Here is a 21,751-nt window from a genome sequence, read left to right as displayed (position 1 = left end):
GACAGTGTTGCATAGAAGTGGTAACTACAAAAAAAGCCTGTTTATCTGATCTATGCCATAGGCAGCACAGGAGGTGTGGATGTGTATAAACAACAGAAATTACCAAGGCAGCCATGGAGGCTTGACTGCTGCCCAGTGAAGGACTAGGAGGTGAAATTTATTCCATAGTAAAGTCCCTATATGGCAGTTAAGCCTTTGGTGCTATGCCCCAGGTCACCTTTAGGGAGAAAGTGTCACGCAGTGGAAGTAACCTTTTGTTTTCACTCAGGACCTGGGGTGCCTCAACAGAAATGCACAAAGAGCCCCAGGGCAATATAGAGCAAGGAGGTGTAAGGGAAAGGTAAGACAGGGTGTCTGCGATGAGTCCACTGCCACAGCTAACCAACAGTGAGAGGGCCAACAACCAAGGCCACATTACCTAACAGAAAAAGCTCTGGACATGTCCCACCTTCAGTCATCCCAGAGTAACCAGTAGCTGGTGGTCACAAACTACGTAAAACCAGACAACATGCAGTCCAACAAACTACACACCAGAAGTCCCAGAAGCTTTGGGTTCCACACAGACATAGATCTTCTACAGGAGCAATATAGAAAAGTGACTCCTAGTGCTTGTGAAAACCTGCATAAAGACTACAACTGATACTTGCCTCGGTGGATGGTTTGAAATCTGCCACTCACTGGATTACACTTCAGCTCAGGATAAAGCTGAGGATTAGTGAGAGGCCTATGCTTTTGGTAGGGAACTGCACCTAGGTGCCAGTCTGAGGGGACGGTGCTATGAGAAGTATGAGTGTGGATGAGGGCAAAGAGTGCTGAAAATATGGCTGGAGGTGCCGGAAATGTGCAGTATTGAAGGCGGAAAGCCTGCAGGAGATGAGATGAGGGCCCAGTTTTGAGAAGGTATGGATGAACTCTGTTGTCTTGGAAGCAGGTGCTACTGCCATGTTTTGTGCCAAATGAAGTGAGAAAAACCTTGTTTTTCATGACTCTGTTCTATCAGATTTAACAACAGGATAAAAAATTGGACTCCATGGCTTGCAACTCACAGAGAATCAAAGTGAACCTTGCAAACCATGCCCAGGTCAAGTTTTTCTTTACCTGCTCACTTCTAAAGGCAAACTTGCTCATCTGTCTTCCTATTTACCTCTCATTGTTTTCATAATATTCAGTTACACAAGTAATTGAAAGGAATTAGTGTCTCTGTCAACTTTGCTCTCATAGAAACAGTCAGTTGGTGTATTAAAACCTTCCCTGAGGTGAACAAACTCACCTGTCAGTTAATATTTTGGTCTACCTGAATTCCCTTATTGATGGGCTGACACTAGAGAGAGGAAAAGACATTATCAGAAGAAAAGATACAGCTAAAGAGATGCTTCTCTGAGATGGGCAACTCTGAGTTCTTTAACTCAATGGAAATTCTGTATGGAATATGTTTTAAAATATCAAAAGCAGCAAAACCCTAACAGAACGAACAGCAACATGCCCACCTTTCACCAAGGAAATAATCTTGTCTTAAGCTGCAAATTTACACAGTGTACAAACAACACCCTTCGGTTTATCAGCAACAGATTAAACACATTCCAGTCTGTATTGCTGTTCAGATCACGATGATGTCTTGGTTTCAGTGGTGATCATGTCAGAACCACAACACACACCTTAGCATAGAGTCAAGATATCCTGCGAAGGAAAGACTGGTGAATAAGGAACGATGCTATCGTGTCTTCAATATAGCATAATGACTTTATATTTCCCATCAACTTTTGGCAGAACTGTTTGCTACTGAATTTAGCTACTAAATTTGCTTAATCACAGACCTGTAATCATTCATGATGAAATATATGTGAACTTAAAAGAGGAAAAATGTGTAATAAATGGCACTTACAGCTAGCAAATGTTTGTGAGCGTTGTGCTACATATAAAATTGCTAAAGCCAGTTCAAAATTCAATAAACACACCAAATATATTTGGCGATGAGGACCTAAGGCAGAGCTGAAAACACAAGAAAATACTGATACATGGCATTTGCATGCCTTCTCCCTACCCTAGCCCGACATGAAAATAAATGGTGGAATCATGGTGTTCTTCATTATCTGCTCCATTAGAGCTTAAACATATATGTAAACAGGTTTTGTATTGTAGTATATGGTGTATTGACATTCTACATTCTCCTACCCTCCTATAATTTCTTGTTCACTTTTTTGAAAGAAGGCAGTGAAAGAATTCTTGATTTTGTGGATAAACAAGAATGATACTTGGAAAAAACCCTGTGAGATAATGTAGTTTTGTGATATTTCAGTCACACATCAGAAAAACAAAGCTGACACAAAAGAGGTATATTAGAGAGAGATATCATCCAACACCATTAGAAATTTAAGTTTTAAAAGAACCTTTTGAGTCAAGAGGTGGCGTCCCTGGCGACACGGAGGCTGGATTAAAATGATCTCTAAGGTCCCTTCCAGCCTAGGCCATTCTATGATTCTATGATCTACAATTCTTTTATTTTCCATTTAATTGGCCAGGTCTTTTTTTTCTCTAGCTGTGTACCAATGTCACCTGAGTTCCTTTGAACTCTGTGTTTTCCTTCCAATCAGGAACAAAAATTGTGTGTGTATATTTATATATATATGAATGTATGAAATTATTTAATCCTGCAGACTTTTCTGAAGAATGAAATTTTATATACAAAGTCAGTAAAGAGGCTTTGCTTTGAGATGCTTAATTAAAAAATTTAAAGAACAAAGCAAATGTTCCTTTCAGCAGCAAAGAAACACCATAGTAAGCCTACACCATTTCTTCAAGGAAAGGAATAAATGTGTATAAGATTAATCTTTGGTACCAAAAGTAAGGGCACCTTCTCATGTCTTCAGACTGGCACACAACAGAAAAACTTTTTTTTATAGATGAATCTAAAAGACCTCTGAGTGGTTCCATGTAGTGGGTATTGACAGTGGTAGTTAGAAAAACAATTGTGATGTTAATCCTGTGTGACAGCAGGATACAACACAGTAACAATTGATAAAATATTTGATGTTTCCCTCCACCCTCCCACCCTTACGAATTTTCTTCCTAAGACAATTCTGTAAGATATACACTTTTAATTATTCGTAACATTCTCAAAATACTTTAAGGACTCCATTACTTAAAAGCAACAAAACTCAACCAATAGCAATACGAAAAACAGCAACAAAAGCTGAGGTTATAATACAAGATCAGAAACAGTCCTCTGACTCAAGGCAATTACTGATTTGTTTGATCTTACGGACTTCACTTTCTTTACTCAATTCTATCACGATCTTTTCTGCCAAAGCCTGGTTTATTTGCACAAGAAAATAGTCCATCTACTGGGGTTTTCTTCTGTGGGCTGTCTGACCACAGTGGCAGGTCAGCAGGCTTTATTTTTCTTTGTCAGTTCATGATGAATGTGTCATTGTATCCTGTAAACACTACTGAGTATACATTCAAGCTTTGTTCTTAGTGGAAGTGGCACTTACTTGAACCCTTGCAGTCAAGATAGCTTAGTTACATAGCACTTTACAAGTATAATAGCTGGTTATATACTTCTGGCAAAATTCTTTTTGTTTCCAATGGCTTAGTAGTTACTGTAATATATCCTCACCGGGATCCCATTGCCATTTCACAACATCCTCATGATGAAGTGTGTATTCTGTACTCCTTATTGTACTTTACATGTGCTTTATTGCTGTACACATTTCCCTGTTGTTAATTTAAGTGCTCCTCTGTTATGCAATACAAACAACGTTTTAAATTCTAATGGCATCCTATGGGGACTAGCGTTAGAAAAGTATCGATACTTCAGATCATCATAATAATGATACTTGACCGGTTTTCCATGCAAATCCTTTGGAAATGGCCAAAATCCATATAGGTGAATTTCATCACAAAATCTGGTGGCAAGCGTATACATGAGGAGACCGGTGCTCGGTCGTTTAATGTGGACCTTGTTTGTCAGCCAATAGCTGCAAAGAAAGAAAAAGTACATTAAGAAACCCTCATAGAACTTCATGTGAATAAATCTTGTAAACTTACTGATTATGCATTCATTTTACATCATAAAAAAGCAAAAATTTCCTTCACTCTGACACTGTTTTGGCAAACCTTTATTCCATCTAGAAGAAAAGAACTGAGAACTTATTTAACACAGTGCTGAAGAAAAGCTGTCCAACTAAGGTTCTTAGTTCAGGCTTTAACAAGATGTCATGATGCACACAAATGCTAGAAAACTGCAGTTAACCTCAGTCAGATGAGGGAACAGGTTCTTGTTACAAATTTTGACCTCTTGATGTACCCAATTCATCTCATCACATCAGCCACGACAGAAGTAAACAGAAGAGAAGCTTTAATTACTTTGCTTGTGATTGACTATGTAAATCTTCCTGGTTGCTAACAATAGTCTCCAGAAAAGCAAAATCTAATTTTAAAAAGGTTTTTTTGGCGCTCAGCAGTTCACAGATCTGACTGAAGCTATGGGACAGCTTTCCTGAGCCAGTAACAACATGCTTGGTTGTGGGTTTAGAAGCTGCAGTGTTTTCAAAGAGGCAAATGGTGGGTAAATGCAGAAGGAGCACAGGAACTGAACTGCATTCAGCATGTAGCTCACAGCCGCATCTACAAAATCTTCAAAACACTGTTTTACATCCCCAATTTTTAAAAACAAAACTTCACTAAAATAATGTCAGCCTCTTACTGGTAAAACACTTCTCCCAAGTCTATTTCAATGTGAAGTTTATTAGTGCTTCACAGAAATAAAAAAGGGTACTTAGAAACCTGGTCACTCTGCTGGTTCAGCAAACCAGAAGCCATGCGCACAGTTGTACTGGTCAAAATGTGGGAATGAGTGGCTGCAAGTAAAAGAGGTAAACAAACTTTTATATATCATTACCATACAAACCTCAACCACTGTACTGTATCACTACATTCTTTGTTAGTTGTAGGCTGTGATTTTTTTCTGCCATAGCCTAGACAGGGGGTCAAGGGAGATAAGCCTTATCAGACCAGATTTAGCCTTGTTTTAAAAAGTGTTAGAATCAGGTTGGTACTCAACACAACCACATGGCTTTACAGACATTTAGTGGTGTAGCAGCAAGAATATCCTACCCACCACTGGGAGACAGAATAGCAAAAATACGTCTTTAATCAAAGCATCAGATGATGTGCAACATTTAAAATAACCATCCCACTGAAACTGGCCTTTTCAGTTTCACTCCTTAAAAAACCCACAGGGTCTAAAGGCTGATGGCTTTGAATCACAGACACATACGCATGTGAAAGATATTTTTTTTTGCATTGTACTCAGCATCATTTTTGAAAGCAGAACAACTGAAAGCAGAAAGCAGTCCTTGGCTGAGTGATTGCTTCTCCAAAGTCAACAGATGGAATAATTCAAATTCTGCTTGGCTGTAAAAATCAGGATGGTAAAAAGCATATTTATGAAGCAAATGCAAGGGGAGAAAATGGAGGTGACAAGGGTAATATTCTAATCATCAGCATTTACAGATTCAGTTACTGCACAGATGAAGACATTACAACAGAAGCAAACACATGCTTTAGTACATATAAAAAACCTAACTTAGCAGGACAATGAATTTATTTTTTTCAGATGGGCCAAATAACTTCCTCAAACTCAGAAAGAATAAAGCCTTTGCTTCTGCTTTCATGTTTTCAGTGGGATTACTCACATCAACAATATGATCAACCCTTCAGTTGACCCTCTCAATTTATGTGTATTAATTGAAAATGCATTATTCATCAGGAAGCCCAAGTCACAGCTGAGCTGAACTTGCCAAGAGACGCAAAGAATAGGCAAGAAAAGGGCAATGAGGAGGGTGTACAGCAAACTTGCTACCCTAGACTTCAGAAGAGAAGATTCTGGTGTCTTCAGGGACTTGCTTGGCAAAGTTATCATGGATAAAGCTCTGGAGGGAAGAGTGACCCGAGAAAGCTGGTCAGTATTTAAGAATCATCTCCCCCATGCTCAGGAGAGATGCAGGAAGTCAGGCAAAAATGCCAGGAAGCCACCATGGATGCTCCTGTAATAGCTCAGAAACAAAAAGGAAGCATATAGAGGGTGGAAGCAAGGACAGGTAGCCTGGGAGGAAAACAGAGAGATTGTCTGAGTAGCCAGGGATGAGGTTAGGAAAGCCAAAGCCCCGAAAGAATTAAATCTGACCAGAGATGTCAAGGGCAACAAGAAAAGCTTCTCTGTATACACATTGGTGATAAAAGAAAGACTAAGGATAATGTGGGCCCTCTCCAGAAAGAAGTGGGAGACCTGGTTACCCAGGATAGGGAACAGACTGAGGTACTCCAACTGCTAGGATCTGCTATACCCTGCTAAGGATAAAGAAGTATCAAAAGGTAACACTGCCTATATGTTGCCAGTGAATTAAGACAAGACCAGTTAAGTCTATGTTTTGGTTTAACAAATGGACTCCTCCATAGCCATAAGCCACAGGCCCTATACAATATTTGAAAGGATGGGGCAGAGTATAAGGCCTATATATGAAGGAGAAAGTCTTCCGGGCTAGTTAACAGGCTATATTTAAGTAGGAACATGTCTCAGATTCTGTTCCACTTCTGCAGTATTTCCAAGCTATCAGAATACTTTTACTTGAACCCACAGTAGCTTATTTTTAATCTAAAAAAAGAAATTATTGACCTAGGTTTAGAAATCACACGATGAAGAAACTTCTTGAAATACCTGACAAAAACATTCGTCCAAAGGAAAGGACCCATGCAACAATCCTTGATGAACCAACGAGAACAGTTTTTTTACGTTAAACCGTTACTAGTTTCGAAACATAAAATGTCCATGCTGCAGAGTCCTTCATAAACAAAGACTTTCAAAATTGCCCACACGTTTTTTGGTTTTAAAGTAGAAGCATTCTAGTAGGACAGACAAACGGCATCCCTTTCCCCAGACAAGCCCAAACAGTCACAATAAACACTGTGACCACAGAAAACAGGGACTTCCATCTGGTCACATGTGGGAGGAAGAGAGTTTAAACCTTTGCATGTGCTGTGTGCCCTGTGCTGCAGTATTAAAGAAGAATGAGAGCCAGCATTTCTCACCTGATTAAGTAACTTCTAGAAGAGAATAGCACTGCACCTGTGTGAACACTGCTTTGTAACAGTCGCAAGGCCTCCTCAGAGCACAACTACGAGACCAAGCTCTTCTTACAGGGCTATGAGCCAGTCACACTGTCCATATCTCTGCAGAGCTTAGGACTGAAGTAACTAGCACATTGCTCACTGCTGTTATGATCAAGGCATTGCAGAAGATGAGCAAAAGTTAAACCGTATGACAAAAAAAATTACTAAATTCTAGAAAAATCCAAGCTGCTTCCCTAAACACTTATGCCTGTTCACAAAATGGAAGCTAGATTGTTGTCTTCACTTAGCCATGAAACTTTAGTCAATGCTTTTTTGTTTTCACGTTATTATGAGGTGCATTGTGTCCATGAAATTTTATGTACACAGATGGATACAAAGCCATTCAAAACCTACTAGAGTAAGAAGAGCAGTGACTCTTTGTCAAAAAGGAAAAGCTTCCTAGAAGATGCTCCAAGTTTTCAAAGAAATGTCAACACCTTCCTTGTTTAAGGAGTTGAGCCTTGTTTGGTTTGTTCCAGCAGCAGATAGTAAGTCCTCACAGAAGAGGCTTCAAGCAACAGGACTTGCAAAGCTTACAGAACCAAAAAGAAACTAAAATGAAACCAAATTTAAGCAATAAACAATACATATTTATTGCTACTCAGGACAACATAACCCAATTAGTCCACAGAAAAAAATGGAATATTTATCTATGTATATTTTCAAAAAGCAACTGAAATTTTCTTAAAAAAGACCATATGTCGAAAAGAAAACTATTATTTAACAGCTAGTTCACTTTAGAGTTCACTAATAAGAATAGCTTCCATCATTGTAAATAGCAATAGTGTACTAGCCTTTTCCAAAAGGTCCGTAAAGAACGAGCCTGTAAAGTACTATCTTACATTTAAACTTCAATCTTTAGGCTAAACAAAAGCAACAGGAGTGAAAAGATACTAGTCCAGACCAGTATATCTTTTCTTTTGCAATAGTAAGTTACACATAGGACTATGAAAAAATGTCTCCAAGTGCCTCTTAGAGAATTGATGCAGCTGCCAAAATGCTAAACATGTCAAAGTAAGAAAGTGGTGTCTTTTTTTTAAAAGATAGTCAAGATGTGATGGAAAATTATTTGCTTTCATTCCATAAGCAAGATACTAATGATCAAACTGGCAATGTAACTTACCCGGCAATTCATAGAGATAATGTAATTAATATTATTTTGACACTAGCTGAGTTACAGGTACTCTGAAAGCAAAAAGTAAAATTGTTTACTGCACTTCTAAATCTATTTTGCATGTATATCAATAGCCCTTTTGAAAATACATACTGATTTGCTTATAGGAACAATCTTAGTGAAGGTCCACCCCATAATCCTTCCGACAAGCAACTCTCAAGTGCCTAAATTGACTCACACGCTGATATGTAACAAGTGACAGGATGAGAGGAGATTAGCTCAAGTTGCACCAGGGGAGGTTTAGATTGGGTATTTTTTAACTGAAAGAGTGGTGAGGCACTGGAACAGGCAGACCAGGTAAGTGGTGGAGTTGCCATCCCTGTAGGTGTTCAAAAAACTTGTAGACATGGCACTTCAGGATATAGTTTAGTAGTCATGGTAGTGTTGGGTTGACAGTTGGACTTGATCTTAGAGCTATTTTCCAATAACTTGCTTCAAGATAAGGGACATGGGATTGCCTGAGACTACACATGAGTAAACTGATTCACTTTCAGTTTGAGTGCTACTGGCCTGTCAAGTGTTTTGAACTGACTTCAGCCTGAAAATGCTACAACAATGAACTTGATAAAATAGTTTAAAGTCTCATGTGAGTATTTCTTGAGAATGCCTCTCAGGTCAGATACTAACGGATAAAAAAACCTCTGAGTTGAAACACCTGCAAAAGCATAATTATAGAATATTGTCCTGTCCCAAAAATCTTATTAACATTTCTTAGTTAACAGTTTTTGTCAAATCACATGGTCTCAGATTACCTCATCATAACTATGGAAAAGTAGAGCTAGGCTTGCTTGCTTTTATTCAGGTTGGTGGAACTGTTCTGTCTTTACCTTTTATTATATTTACTTCTACAACATAACATTATAAGGCAAGGTGGAAAATTGTGTTTTAGAATTACACCTGCCTTGCAATGCTCCATAGCTGTACCACCACTAAAAAGCAAGGCTGGGCGAAAGAGTATTTGAAATATTCCCAGAGCATGTTACCTGGATTTTTGCTGCCCCTGAAGTCAGTGACTAGGACTACATTAGCAAACAGAGGATCATTAGTACTGTAAGGTAAGACAGATGCCCCTTGTTTCTAAGCAGAGACTACGTGTATGTCAAGAATGGAGATCATGAGAAAGGGTGCCAAGAGCACAGGCTGTGTTCAGCCCTCATTAGGAAAGAATGACTGCAAATCTGATGTTAGCACAATAGCTGTACCTGACTTGCCACTTTCACGCTTTGGTTGTCATTATGAAGAACAAAGTAAGTAAATAATAGAGAAAAATATTGAAAAGGAGCAATAGCGTACATGTGTGTGCTTGTTTGTGAGACGGAAATAGTAGTTTTGATGCAGAATATCCTCTAGTAAACAGCTACATATTTTTCAGGACAATCAAAGCAACAGAACAAGGACATTTTAAATGTACTGTGATAAAGATTATCTTAACTGAAGAATCCAGCTGGAAATAAAGATCACCAGAGAAGCTGGCAGAATGAAACAGCTTCTAATACAATGTTATCATTAATAGACTGAGCTCGATCTCCTCCAGACTAATTACTGGTAATGTCTACACTTCCTCCATACACAATAACTACCTCATTCATTGCAGGCTTACTGGGTAGACTGGAATGCATGCACATGCTTTAATGCTGACATATTATTTTTAACACCTAGTTAACAAGTTCTTTTGTGTGTCTGAGAACCCACATTAGAATTCCTCAGGTCCTAAGCCTTGGTCCATTCAACATCCCCTTAACAGCTTCCAAAAGCCAAGGTCACTTTTCTATCTATTTGCAGGAGAAGGGCTTTTTTTCCAGATCATTTATTCACTGTCATCTACTATTAGCCACACAATATTTTTTCAGCCGTGAGGGAAGATGCATCTTCTCTAACTTTATTTTCATGCTTTTCTGACAATGAAAGTCAAATTCATTACAACTGCTGAGCAAACCTTTTGCTGACATCTAAAGGGCAGCTTAGTCTTCAAGCTGCGCTTAACTGCTCAGTGTTATCACAGAAAAAACCAACTCTTTATAGTTTCTTTTCAGACAGAATTGTTCAGTTTGGGAGGGCAAACGGTTCCAGTGCCTCACTATCCTCATCATAAAACATTTCTTCCTTCTGTTTAATCTAAATCTACCTTCTTTCAATTTAAAACCACTTGTCCTCTCACTACAGGCTTTGGTAAAAAGCCTCTGTCCGCTTTTTCTACACGCCCCCTTTAAGTACTGAAAAGCCACAGTAAAATCTCCCCAGAACCTTCTCTTCTCCAAGCTGAACAGCTCCAACTCTCTCAGCCTTTCTTCAAAGGAGAGGTGCTCTAGCCCTCTGATCATTTTTGTGGCCTCCTCTGGACACACTCCAACAGGTCCATGTCCTTTTTGTGTTGGAGGCCCCAGAGCTGAATGCAGTACAGCAGGTGGCATCAAAATGAAACAGATCTAGGTTAGATATTAGGAACAAGCTCTTTACTATGAAGGTGGTGAGACACCGGAACCGGTTGCCTAGAGAAGCTGTGGCTGCCTCCTCCCTGGAAGTGCTCAAGGCCAGGCTGGATGGGGCTTTGAGCAGCCTGATCTAGTGGGAGATGCCCCTGCCCATGGCAGGGGAGTCAGAACTAGATGATTGTGAAGGTCCCTGCCAACTCAAATCTATGGTTCTACAAAAGTAAGAAAAAGAAAAGCAATTTCATTTTAAGTAAATGGGGCTGGAAATTTAAGTATATTCTAAGAGCCAGTTGCTTCTTTCTCTCTCAGATGTATTGTAAATATTACTTATTTCCTTCTCTAAAAGAGTATTGGCATTAGTTTGGACTAAACAGAAGTGATGAAATCAAAGGAATGAATGGGAGGAAGAGGAAAATCATCATATTGGTGATGGCACAGGAACGTTTTATTGGTTTTAGAGACAGACCTATCTGTGCCTTCACAACTAACTTTCTAATCAGCAGAGAAGACAACCTACCAAACCCTTTCACACACAGAAACATATGTACAGGTGGGGAAAACAAAGGGAAATAGTGAAAGTTTGGCGAAGTGACAGAGAAAAGAAAATGTGTAGTGTATAGAAAAAACCCCAACATTTCCTACCACCAAAATCTAAAGGAAGAGAATACAGGCATTTTAATTTATTGAGATTTTCAAGTGTTTAAGGCACTTATAGCCCATGTTTATATTTGGATTCACAGTCATACTTTGTTTTTCTCCAGCAAAGGAAAAACTCTGATCTGAGCGGTAACCACTGCTGGAAAATCTTCCTTTCATCTCCACTCGTCTTCTGGGGCTCCCTTCTCATTCAGGGGTGGCACAAGAAACAACACTGCTTCTCCCTGCTGCTGGCACATTTCATGGACCTACAAGTTGAAACAAAACGACTGTGATAGTGGGCTACCTTCCTAGGCAGTTGGGTCTTTGGCATCAGCAGGGTTGATACCAGCAGTCAGGCTCGACCTGAAGGGTGGAGACACAAGCCCACACTGTGACCTCTCCTATTGCTGGAGCTACAACTGAGAAATCAGGACCCAAAAATGTGTTCGATTTCACCTGTTGCACAGGGGGAAATTTTAACAGGCAGACATTTGGCAGAATCATAAATAAGCAGCTTGCTTGCTACCAGACATAATCTCTTCCTGAAAGAGCGTTTATTTATATGTCTCAGAGTAGCTACTCAAGCCTCAGAAAGACTATTGAAGCAGTTCCTTAATAACAAACCTTGATAATGGCTTGGGTCAGCAAAGATACCGCAGCCAAGAAATTAATTTGACCCATGTCCTGTACAGTAATGATGAATACTCTAATAAATGCAAAATCATAATTTTCCTGTTGCATGACTATTAAATATCTATTATATGTTGGCATTACACACATTATATTTCAAATTTAGTTTCAACTGAAATAATACATACCTATGTCATTGAAAAAATATATAATACATCATAACCACATGTTCACGTTAATCTTGAACTTACATGCTTTGCTAAACTCTGCCCTGGGATTCTGACTTTTTCTGGGGATTGGCTAGAGTATGACAAAATGTTAAAAGTTATCACATGCAAAACTATCTGCCACGTCAAGCAAAAGCCCACCTGGAATTGAATCTGGCAAAGGGTATTAAAGACTACATGAAGGGTTTTTTTTTCGGTATATCAGTATAAAAACAAAAACTAGGGAAAATGAGGGTTCGCTCACGAATGTGGTAGGCACCCTAGTGGCAGAACACACAGAGAAGTTGGAGTTACTGAATGCCTTCTGTGCTTCAGTCCTCACAGCCAAAGCTGGTTCTCATGAATTCCGGACCCTGAACGTAGGAGAAAAGATCTGGAGAGAGGAAGACTTTCTCTCAGTAGAGAAGAACCAGGTTAGAGACCACTTAGCCAAACTGAACATCCATACATCCATGGGGCCTGATGGAATGCACCCATGAGTGCTGAGAGAGCTGAGAGACATTGCTTGGCCACTCTCCACCATCTTTGAAAGGTCATGGAGAACAAGAGAGGTGCCTGAGGACTGGAGGAAGGTCAACGTCTTCAAAAAGGGCGAAGAGGATGACAGAGAAAACTACAGGACGGTTAGTCTCACCTCCATTCCTGGAAAGGTGATGGAACAAGTCATTCTGAATGTCATCTCTAAATAAGTAGAAGAAAAGAAAGTTATTGGGACAGGTCAGCATGTATTCACCAAGGGGAAATCATGCTTGGCCAAACTGATAGCCTTCTATGATTCCATAACTGACCATAACTGGTCAGATGAGAAGAGAGCAGTGGATGTCACTTACCTTGACTTCAGCAAGGCTTTTGACACAGTCTCCCATAAAAGCCACATTAGGAAATTCAGGGAGTGTGCATTAGATGAGTGGACAGTGAGGTGGACTGAGATCTGGTTGAGTGACAGAGCTCAGAAGGTCCTGATTAATGGTGCAGGGTCAAGTTGGAATCCTGTAACCAGTGGTGTTCCCCAAGGGTCAGTACTAGGTCAGATCTTTTTCAACATTATTTGTCAATAACATGGACAAGGGGACAGAGTATATCCCCAGCAAGTTTGCTGATGATACAAAACTGGGAGGTGTCCCTGATACACCAGAGGGCTTTGATGCCATCCAGAATGACTTGGACAGGCTGGAGAGTTGGGCGGAAAGGAACCTAAGTGGTTCAACAAGGTAAAACGCAGGGTCCTGCACCTGGGGACGAACAACCCCATGCACCAATATAGGTTAGGGGTAGACATTCTGGAAGGGAGCCCTGAGGAGAAGGATCTTGGAGTCGTGGTAGACAATAATAAGTTAACCATGAGCCAGCAATGTGTCCTTGTTGCCAAGAAGGCCAACGGTATCCTGGGCTGCATTAAGGAGAGTGTGGCCAGTAGGTTAAGGGAAGTCATGCTCCCCCTCTCTTCTGCCCTGGTGAGGCCATATCTGGAACACTGTGTCCAGTTCTGGGCTCCCCAGTTCAAGAAACACAGGGAACTGCTGGAGAGAGGCCAGCAAAGGGCAACAAAGATGACTGGGGGACTGGAACATCTCTTTTATGGTGAAAGGTTGAGAGAGTTGTGACTCTTGAGCCTGTAGAAGAGTAGTCCGAGAGGAGACCTTATTAATGTCTCTAAGTACCTAAACCATAGGTATAAGGAGGATGGAGCCAGACACTTGTCAGTACAGCCGAGTGACAGAACAGGAGGCAACAGGCATAAGCTGGAACACAGGAAGTTCCACCTCAACATGAGGAAAAATTTCTTTAGTGTGAGGGTGACAAGAGCACTGGCACAGGCTGCCCAGGGAGGTTGTGGAGTCTCCTTCTCTGGAGACTTCCAAAGCCTATCTGGATGCAATCCTGTGTGATGTGTTCTAGACAACCCTGCTTTAGCAGGGAGGTTGGACTAGATGATCTTTAGAGGTCCCTTCCAACTCTGACGATTCTGTAAAATTTATAAATATAGTACCATGAGGAAGACTATGCCATGTATTATGGATAATTGCATTAATGGCACTGATACTGAAACTGATGTTGAAAAATGTAGCTTGTGCACTTGAGAATATATTTAGGACAGGTTAAAACTGCTTTCAGCTTGTGCCCAATTCCCCTTGAAGGCTGAAGTCAATAATGTCTAACATCAGCTCCAGATAGATAAAATAACACATGTACAATGCTACGTTACTTGTTAGATTAACTTCAATTACAGAGAGGAAAATCTGAGCTCATTTGATTTAATGTAAAATCTGAAGTCTCTCTTTTAGAGATTATTATATGAAATATCCATTACGGGCCCTTAAATTTATTCATTGTAGTGAACCAGAGCAGATTAATCAGATATAAAAGCTATTGACTTTATCATAAAGAACCCGACAGCTGTCATTGAATTATCCAACCAGAGGAGCCAATCTTCACACAAATAAAAGCAAACTACTTCAGTAAAAAGCAGAGGCAGAAGTTACTGCTTTGGATTAAGTTTACACAAAATCTTTAACCGTTAAAAAGCATTTACAGAAGCATATGCAAGCATGTGTTGAAGAACATGATTGAACAAAAACAATTTGCAGCTTTACAACTTAATGTGGAGCTCAGAAGTGAGAGATTGCCTTACAAAGTCCATTAAATATGAAAAGCACACTTAAACGACACACAGGAGTCTACACACTGCCATGCCAAAGCACCAGCGCCTTTAAAGAATAACTGTTCCTCACTTTTCACATCCTATTAAGCTCTTAGCTTAACTGCAAACAATGCCACTCAAAATGCCAATTAGTAGCAATGAGATGTGATGGAGTTCTGCCAAGCCCAACAACTGGTTACACAAGGATGTGGAACAGATCAGGAAAAAAAGTCTTAATTCACAGCTACATTTGGTCAAAACCAAATATGATACCTCTGTGAAAGGCTCCATATCCCACTACTGATTTTACAAACAAGAACTTCCCAACAGAAATTCCCGTGGTTTTCAATTAAGGAGATTAACAGATATTTTTCCTCCAGAAAGATTTCCTGTTCTCAGCCTGCTTTCCTGCAAGATTTGCTAATATAGCAGCCTTCTGCATCAATTTCTCTTTTCTACTACATATTTCAGAACGAAGTATAAAAAAATACAGTAAAATACTTCATCATGATTGGTTAGTGTTTTCCAAAGAAAAATTTAGAAATGTGTCCTCTCCATTGTATAACTTGTTTTCTTTTCTTTCTGTGGGTTTCACGAACTTGAAAATTTATCAATAGAGGCATCTAGCAGGTAGGTATCTACTATATTATTACTGCTATAAATCAGATAAAGAAAAAAAGGAGTTATGACAATATTGAAACAAGTCAGCTAGCCATTTCACTGGTTAACATTGAAATAAAAAAAGAAAAAAAAAGTAAAGAAAAAACAGCTACGTAAATGCATTTTAAAAAATGTTTTAAAAATTAAGGAATTAATTCTCACTTTCTTGATTAATACCCTTAAGCAAAAACTGAACTGTCTTAGTGTTGCTTACTTATGATAGAAGTCATGGCATATTGCCAGCAGCTTTACTGTTACCGTCAGCCATATAATTAAAAACAATTTGAAATGAGATCTTCAGTCTGAAGATCTCATTGAATGCAAGCTACTCAATTTCAAGTCATTAGTGCAATAGAAATCAAATGTTTTTACACATTGGCACATTTCCCAGGTACTTCAGGCAGGAACTTGCTTTGCGTATTACAAACAAGTCTACAGAAATAGAAAATAAAACCAGAACGACAGCTTTCCTCTTCTCTTTCACCTCTCTTTCGAAGGATGATCATTGTACCAAAACAGCATGAATGGCTTAGCAATCTCATGAGTCAAAACCAGGAGATGTCAGGCAGATTTTGTAGCCTACAACAGCCTTTCTGCATTATCCTTGTCAGTGAGGACCTTAGTGTTGCTCTAAATGGATTCACTAGGAAAAAAGAAGTTTGCTGCTTGCATCAGAGGGCTGGAATTTCAAAATGCCAAAGCCCAATCTTCTCGCACCTCTCATACCCATCCTTTTTCCTCCTTGGAATTCATTCTTCCAATTCACTCCACAGACAGACAGCATCATCTCTATGGATCTGCTCACACTGTGAAACCTCCCCAGGGACCCAAACACACAAACTAGAGTAAATCAATTCCCCTATGAAAACACATGACAAACCCCTTCCAGATAGCAGGAATCCCAGTTCCCATCAGTGGTCTACAGGTCAAGGCCTGTGCTTTGTTTACAGCGCCAGCTCAAAGCAGTTCTCTGCAGCTGGCCACGTCGCACCATCTGCTCCGCTCACAGCCTCCCCACCACAGCTCACAGCTACACGTGTGAGGTTTCATGTAGCCAGTCTAGAGAAAGGAACATACTGCGGCACTGAGGAAGGGGTTCCCTCCTCGATCCTGTCTCTATCAGCCCTCAGGGTTTTGCTTTAGTGCTTTTAAAAATGTCTGCTAGCTCTGCAAAGAAAGATAGAAACAAACACTGAGATTACTTTCAGAAAGCTTCTTGTCACTGAGAGCTATGTTCTGTAGACTACATTCTTTTTGTTGCATCTTCCTCTATACTCTGTCTCTTACAGACTAGAGGTGAAAAAGGCCTCATCTGGAAAGTTCATGCCAAATGTGAATCTTTCAAACAGTTTGTAAGGCCCACAGATGGATTTTACATCATAGGAGAGGTCTAGAACAGGAGAACACTTCCCTCTTAGCCCTTCTGTATGTTATGTTTCATCTGAAGCTAAAGATTTTGATATAAGCTTAAACTGTACCACCTGTTTATTTCAGTATGACTCTGATACACCTACTACTTACTTCCTCTCTGCCAACACCGCTGGTGAGTGTGCCCACATTTATACTGAAATGGAAAAAAATAAAAAAAAAAACCTCATAAGCACCCAAAAGTTCTGAAACCAACAGTTGCACAGGTTCTCGGTAGTGTCTTATCTCAGATCCTTTAACAGGTCATATTTGCTCACAAGTTGTAAAAGAAAATGATTACTCATTCTGGTTGGAAATTCCTCTTTATCCTGCTGCTGGACAATGAACTACAACTAAGTTTAAAATGAAAAAGCAAGTTCTAGCAATAACTTTCTAAGTCAATTTTCTTTGACTACTTCGACTACTTTGACTCCTAAATATATGCTCCAAAAATGCAAACTATGACTCTTGTTCCCACTAAACACAGAATAGAAAATAAGCCATCTCCTCTGTGCTCTTGAGGTGTATCAACTCTTATTTCAATACAGAAATATTGTTAAAAACAGTACTGAAATAAAAGTAATGTTTTTTACATTTTTGAAGTAATGGATATTTTAATTTTTCCTGTGGCCCACTAATTCATTTGTTGACAACTGAAGGGCAAATCTCAAAAAAGGATTTCAATACAGTGACTTGATCACATCAAATTCAGCATGATAATCCACATACAATGTTAATCTCCCATATATCTACAGACATGTCCTTAACGCCTACACAAGCATAAGGACAGCAGGACACCTAAGGAGAGGGTTCACATGAACAATCTCTGTTGAAAGAGATGTGTAAGAACGTGGAGGAGCAGAGACTTCAGTCTAGCCTGGGAAGGAAAAGAGGACTGGTAAAAATTTAAATGTCATTCCTCCCAAAATGCAGGCACTCAGCATCTAATTGAACTATACTTGATGTTCTAACACCAAAGAAGCAGAATCCAGACCCGTTATCTGCTGAATTAGCTATTTTCTTTCAAAGTATGCTTAAAGCATCACCAGGCATGACAGCAGTGATTTAACAGCTTGGCCTCTCTATCTCCCAAGTGTCTGAAATACAACAATGTTCACTCTTTTCCTCACTTTCTAACTCAGTCTCTTAATTCTTTGATGCAAATTGGAACAGGCTAGTTAGGCTTTCCTTAGTCTCTGAAAAGCCTATACTTGGCTGATGCAGCAAATACACAAATTCCTTCCCTCAAATGATGGGTTGACCCTGGTCAGCAGCCAAGCACCCACACAGCTGCTCTCCCACTCCCTGCTCTCTCCTCGGTGAGCTGGGGAAGAGAACAGGAAGAGCAAAAGCAAGAAAACTCATGGATCAAGATAAAGACAGCTTACTGGTTGAATGAGAGGGAGGAAAATTTACAATTGCTCACCACCACCCAAGGAGACCAAAGACCACCTTGTCTCTCAGCAACAGCCATCTTGGAAGGTAAGCATTCCCCCAGCCTTCTTCCACTACCACAGTTTTACTGCTCGCTGAGCACGAGGCTATATGGTATGGAACTTCCCTTTGGTCAGTTCACATCAGCTGTTTTGGCTGTGTCCCTTCCCAGCTTTTTGCCCACTACCAGCCTACTTGCTGGTGGGGAAAGAGTGAGACAAGGAGAAGGCTTTGAGGCTGTTCAAGCACTGTTCAGCAACAGCCAACACAGTGGCGTGTTACCAACAGTTCCACTCACAAATTCAAAACATAGCACCTGTATTTTGGCATAGGACTGCCATGACTAAAGTTGACACCATCCCAGCCAGATTCAGTACACCTCAGCAAGTGGAAGGAATGGGAGTTCTTCTCCTGTGCAACAAAGAAATACTTTAAAACTTTGGACTGCTTGTGTAAAAGGAAGAGACAGACTGCTTCCACACAAGCTGTGTTTTGGGGGAAGGGAGCCATTAGTATTGGGATTTGCTGCCTTCAGACACAAGATGCCCAAATGCTTATCAGTGCTTCTGACTTGAGGCACTTAAGTCTTTCTCCATAGACAAACAAGAACACAGGGACTATTAAATCTATTAAAGTATTTCGAAGAAACTCACGTGCACTAAAAAGACATGGAAGATATTAAGAAGATACTAAGCCAAACCTGTCCTTCCTATACTGACACCACGGCAAGGATTGTCCCTGTGTATTATTTCACTGAAGGACTGAACTGTTAATTCATTTTCACAGGCAACTCAATTAGTTGGAGTAAAAGGTGAATGCCACCAAAGCACCTCGTGGCATCATCTTTCGTCTGTCATAGTCATCTGTGCAGAAATGCCATACTCTTGATCTAGCTCTGCTAATGCCAATGTGTAATTACACAGAAGTGTAATACAGAAAATTCACAAAAAGGAACAATTACAGGTGTGTGTATCTATTTCTATCTTCTCTCTTTCGGTCTGGTTTTGGCTTTTTGTTTTGTTCCCCTCCTCCTTTCATTCTCTCCCCCCTAAAACATGTAACAAAGATCAAACGAGGAAAATGGTCTAGTATTTGAAACTTTCTTTTTTCTAATGATTTTTTTCCCCAGATGAAGGGATCAGTTTGGAAAAAAAATAATCAATAAATATATTTAGAACTACTAAAATTTGTCACAACATGGTATCATAACAACTCTTTTACTGAAAAGTTCATATGCAAAGGTATTTTTAGTCAGATGGTAGCGGGCAAAAAGCTGGAAAGAGACACAGCCAGGATAGCTGACCTGAACTTACAGAAGACAAATGCCATACTATGTAGTGTATAAAGTCATAGCCTTGCTTATTTTCACATTACCTCAGTAATTAAGTATTTGAAGAGAACTGTTACTGGTTGGATGCTCAATACAACTGCTCCTCATCCCTAAAATTCAGTAAGATCAAAGCTAAACACACATCTTTGAAAACTCATGGTAGGCATTACAATCAAAACACACAAAAGGCAGAATTGTCATCGGAAGTTTTCATAGAATCATAGAATTATATCAGCTGGAAGAGACCTAGAAGATCATCAAGTTCAGCCTTTGTCCCAGCCCTATCAACCTAAGAAATGATTCCGCCCAAAGCAACATCCACCTGTCTCTTAAACACCTCCAGGGATGGTGACTCAACTACAGCCTGTTCCAATGGCTGAAGACATGTACAAGGAAGACAGGAGGTAGCCACTGCCTGTGGCAAATGCTGACACTATTTTTTTCTGGGAGTTGATTTTTACCTTAGAAACATCAGTTTAGAAAAGGAAGGAAACCTGACAAAACTTCCTTATGCGCACTTGTATCATGCGGAATCAACAGCTCGCCTCACGTGTCATAAAAAAGAAAGAAGCTGCTCCATCTTATCAGTACCTTCTGCCCAGCATGGCCCTATGGACTCTAGTCCTTTATACTTTGGTCCTCAAAGTCAGAATATATATTGGTTTGCTTCTCAGCTGCATAGCTACAATTTTTGTTACATGAGTATAAGATGATCAAGTGAGAGTTAAGTAATTTTTGCACATTTTTGCAGTTTTCAGAAACACAGAAATCAATAGATTTTATGCAAATGAAGAAAAAATGAACCCAACTAAAATTGTAGAATAATAATACAGTAGCAAAATAGCTTCAAAATAAATACAAACCTGTAAATACATCGTGTGAATAAACTATCTGGGGTATTTATTCCCTGCTTAGTTGATTACAGTCATCAGCATGAGGTACATTACTGTTGCTCATAATAGATAAACTAAGAACTAAAACTTGAAAAAGGTCAATTTCATTACTAATTTTCTTTATGACCAATTCTGTTGCTCTCCTGTAGTTAAAATCTGAAACTCAACCTTAAGATCTGTAAAACTTACTCTTCTAAGTATGCATGTTGCTGATAATCAGGAACAAAACAGTTCCCGGTGCCACCAGAAAAGGAACACAAAAACCCCTTTAACCTGAAAATTCACAGAATTTTCTGATGCATTTGGGGACCCATCGAAAAAGCTTCCTTTCAAAAATTCAAAATATCTCTTGACAAAACCTTGCTAAAACTTCTTGAAATGCAATAAAATAGGCAATTTCGCCCAAAATAAATGGAAGCTTATCCTGAGAAACTTTGAACCAGATGAAGAGGCACTCTCATGAGATGTATGGGCCCTGCACCCATGGTGATTAGGTGTCAGGCTGAAAGATCAACTCCAGAATGCCTCCACTTCAGGAACAGGAGCATCACCTTCTGCTCTCCTATTAGGACAGGATCCCAGGATCCAAAGAACAACTTTACACAACAGATTAAGTTCTGAAAATCCAAACTAACTGGCATCCTATTTGTTTGTATAACTTATCAAACAAAGCCAGCTCTACTGATACATTACGCAAGCGCACAAGGCTACTGTAGTACAGAACTCCTATTTTAACATCCACATGTATGAAAAATGGGATTTTACTCCACTGAAAAGAAGGGAAACAGGTGATTTTTTTTCCTGGTATTTTGAATATTTGTATGACATGATGCAAAAGAAATGGTCATTTTATATTAAGTACAGTTAGCTTAATGGGCATATATTTAATCTTTTGATTTTGGCAGTGATTGATTATTTATTCATCCATGTACTTCACAATGTCTTAAGAAATATATTTTAGCAGTGAAGAAAAACGTAAAGTTTGTCAGCAGTAAGAAAATAAAGAGAAGTGTTTATAATATAGATTTCTCCCAGCAATTGTTTCTTTATTAGCACAGAGCTGCTGGAAAACTATTTTATTTCTGCATGTTTGACTTATTCTAAGTATTTCCCC

At 39.5% G+C, this 21,751-nt stretch overlaps 1 protein-coding gene across 1 annotated transcript in view; it reads right to left on the bottom strand.

Moving 5' to 3' along the window:
* Nucleotides 1-3,232: 3,232 nt before the first annotated feature.
* Nucleotides 3,233-21,751, bottom strand: part of LOC104270231 (CMP-N-acetylneuraminate-poly-alpha-2,8-sialyltransferase) — a 23,804-nt gene continuing 5,285 nt past the window's right edge. The window contains exon 2 of the mRNA XM_009864533.1: nt 3,233-3,977. Coding sequence (XP_009862835.1) covers nt 3,695-3,977 — 283 coding nt within the window. The 3' untranslated portion in view covers nt 3,233-3,694. The remainder of the gene's footprint in view (nt 3,978-21,751) is intronic.

This window comes from Apaloderma vittatum, unplaced genomic scaffold (genome assembly GCF_000703405.1).
Source record: "Apaloderma vittatum isolate BGI_N311 unplaced genomic scaffold, ASM70340v1 scaffold410, whole genome shotgun sequence".
In the NCBI taxonomy this organism is placed as follows: domain Eukaryota; kingdom Metazoa; phylum Chordata; class Aves; order Trogoniformes; family Trogonidae; genus Apaloderma; species Apaloderma vittatum.
Note: the sequence above shows the minus strand (reverse complement) of the source record. Positions and strands in the feature narration are given on the sequence as shown.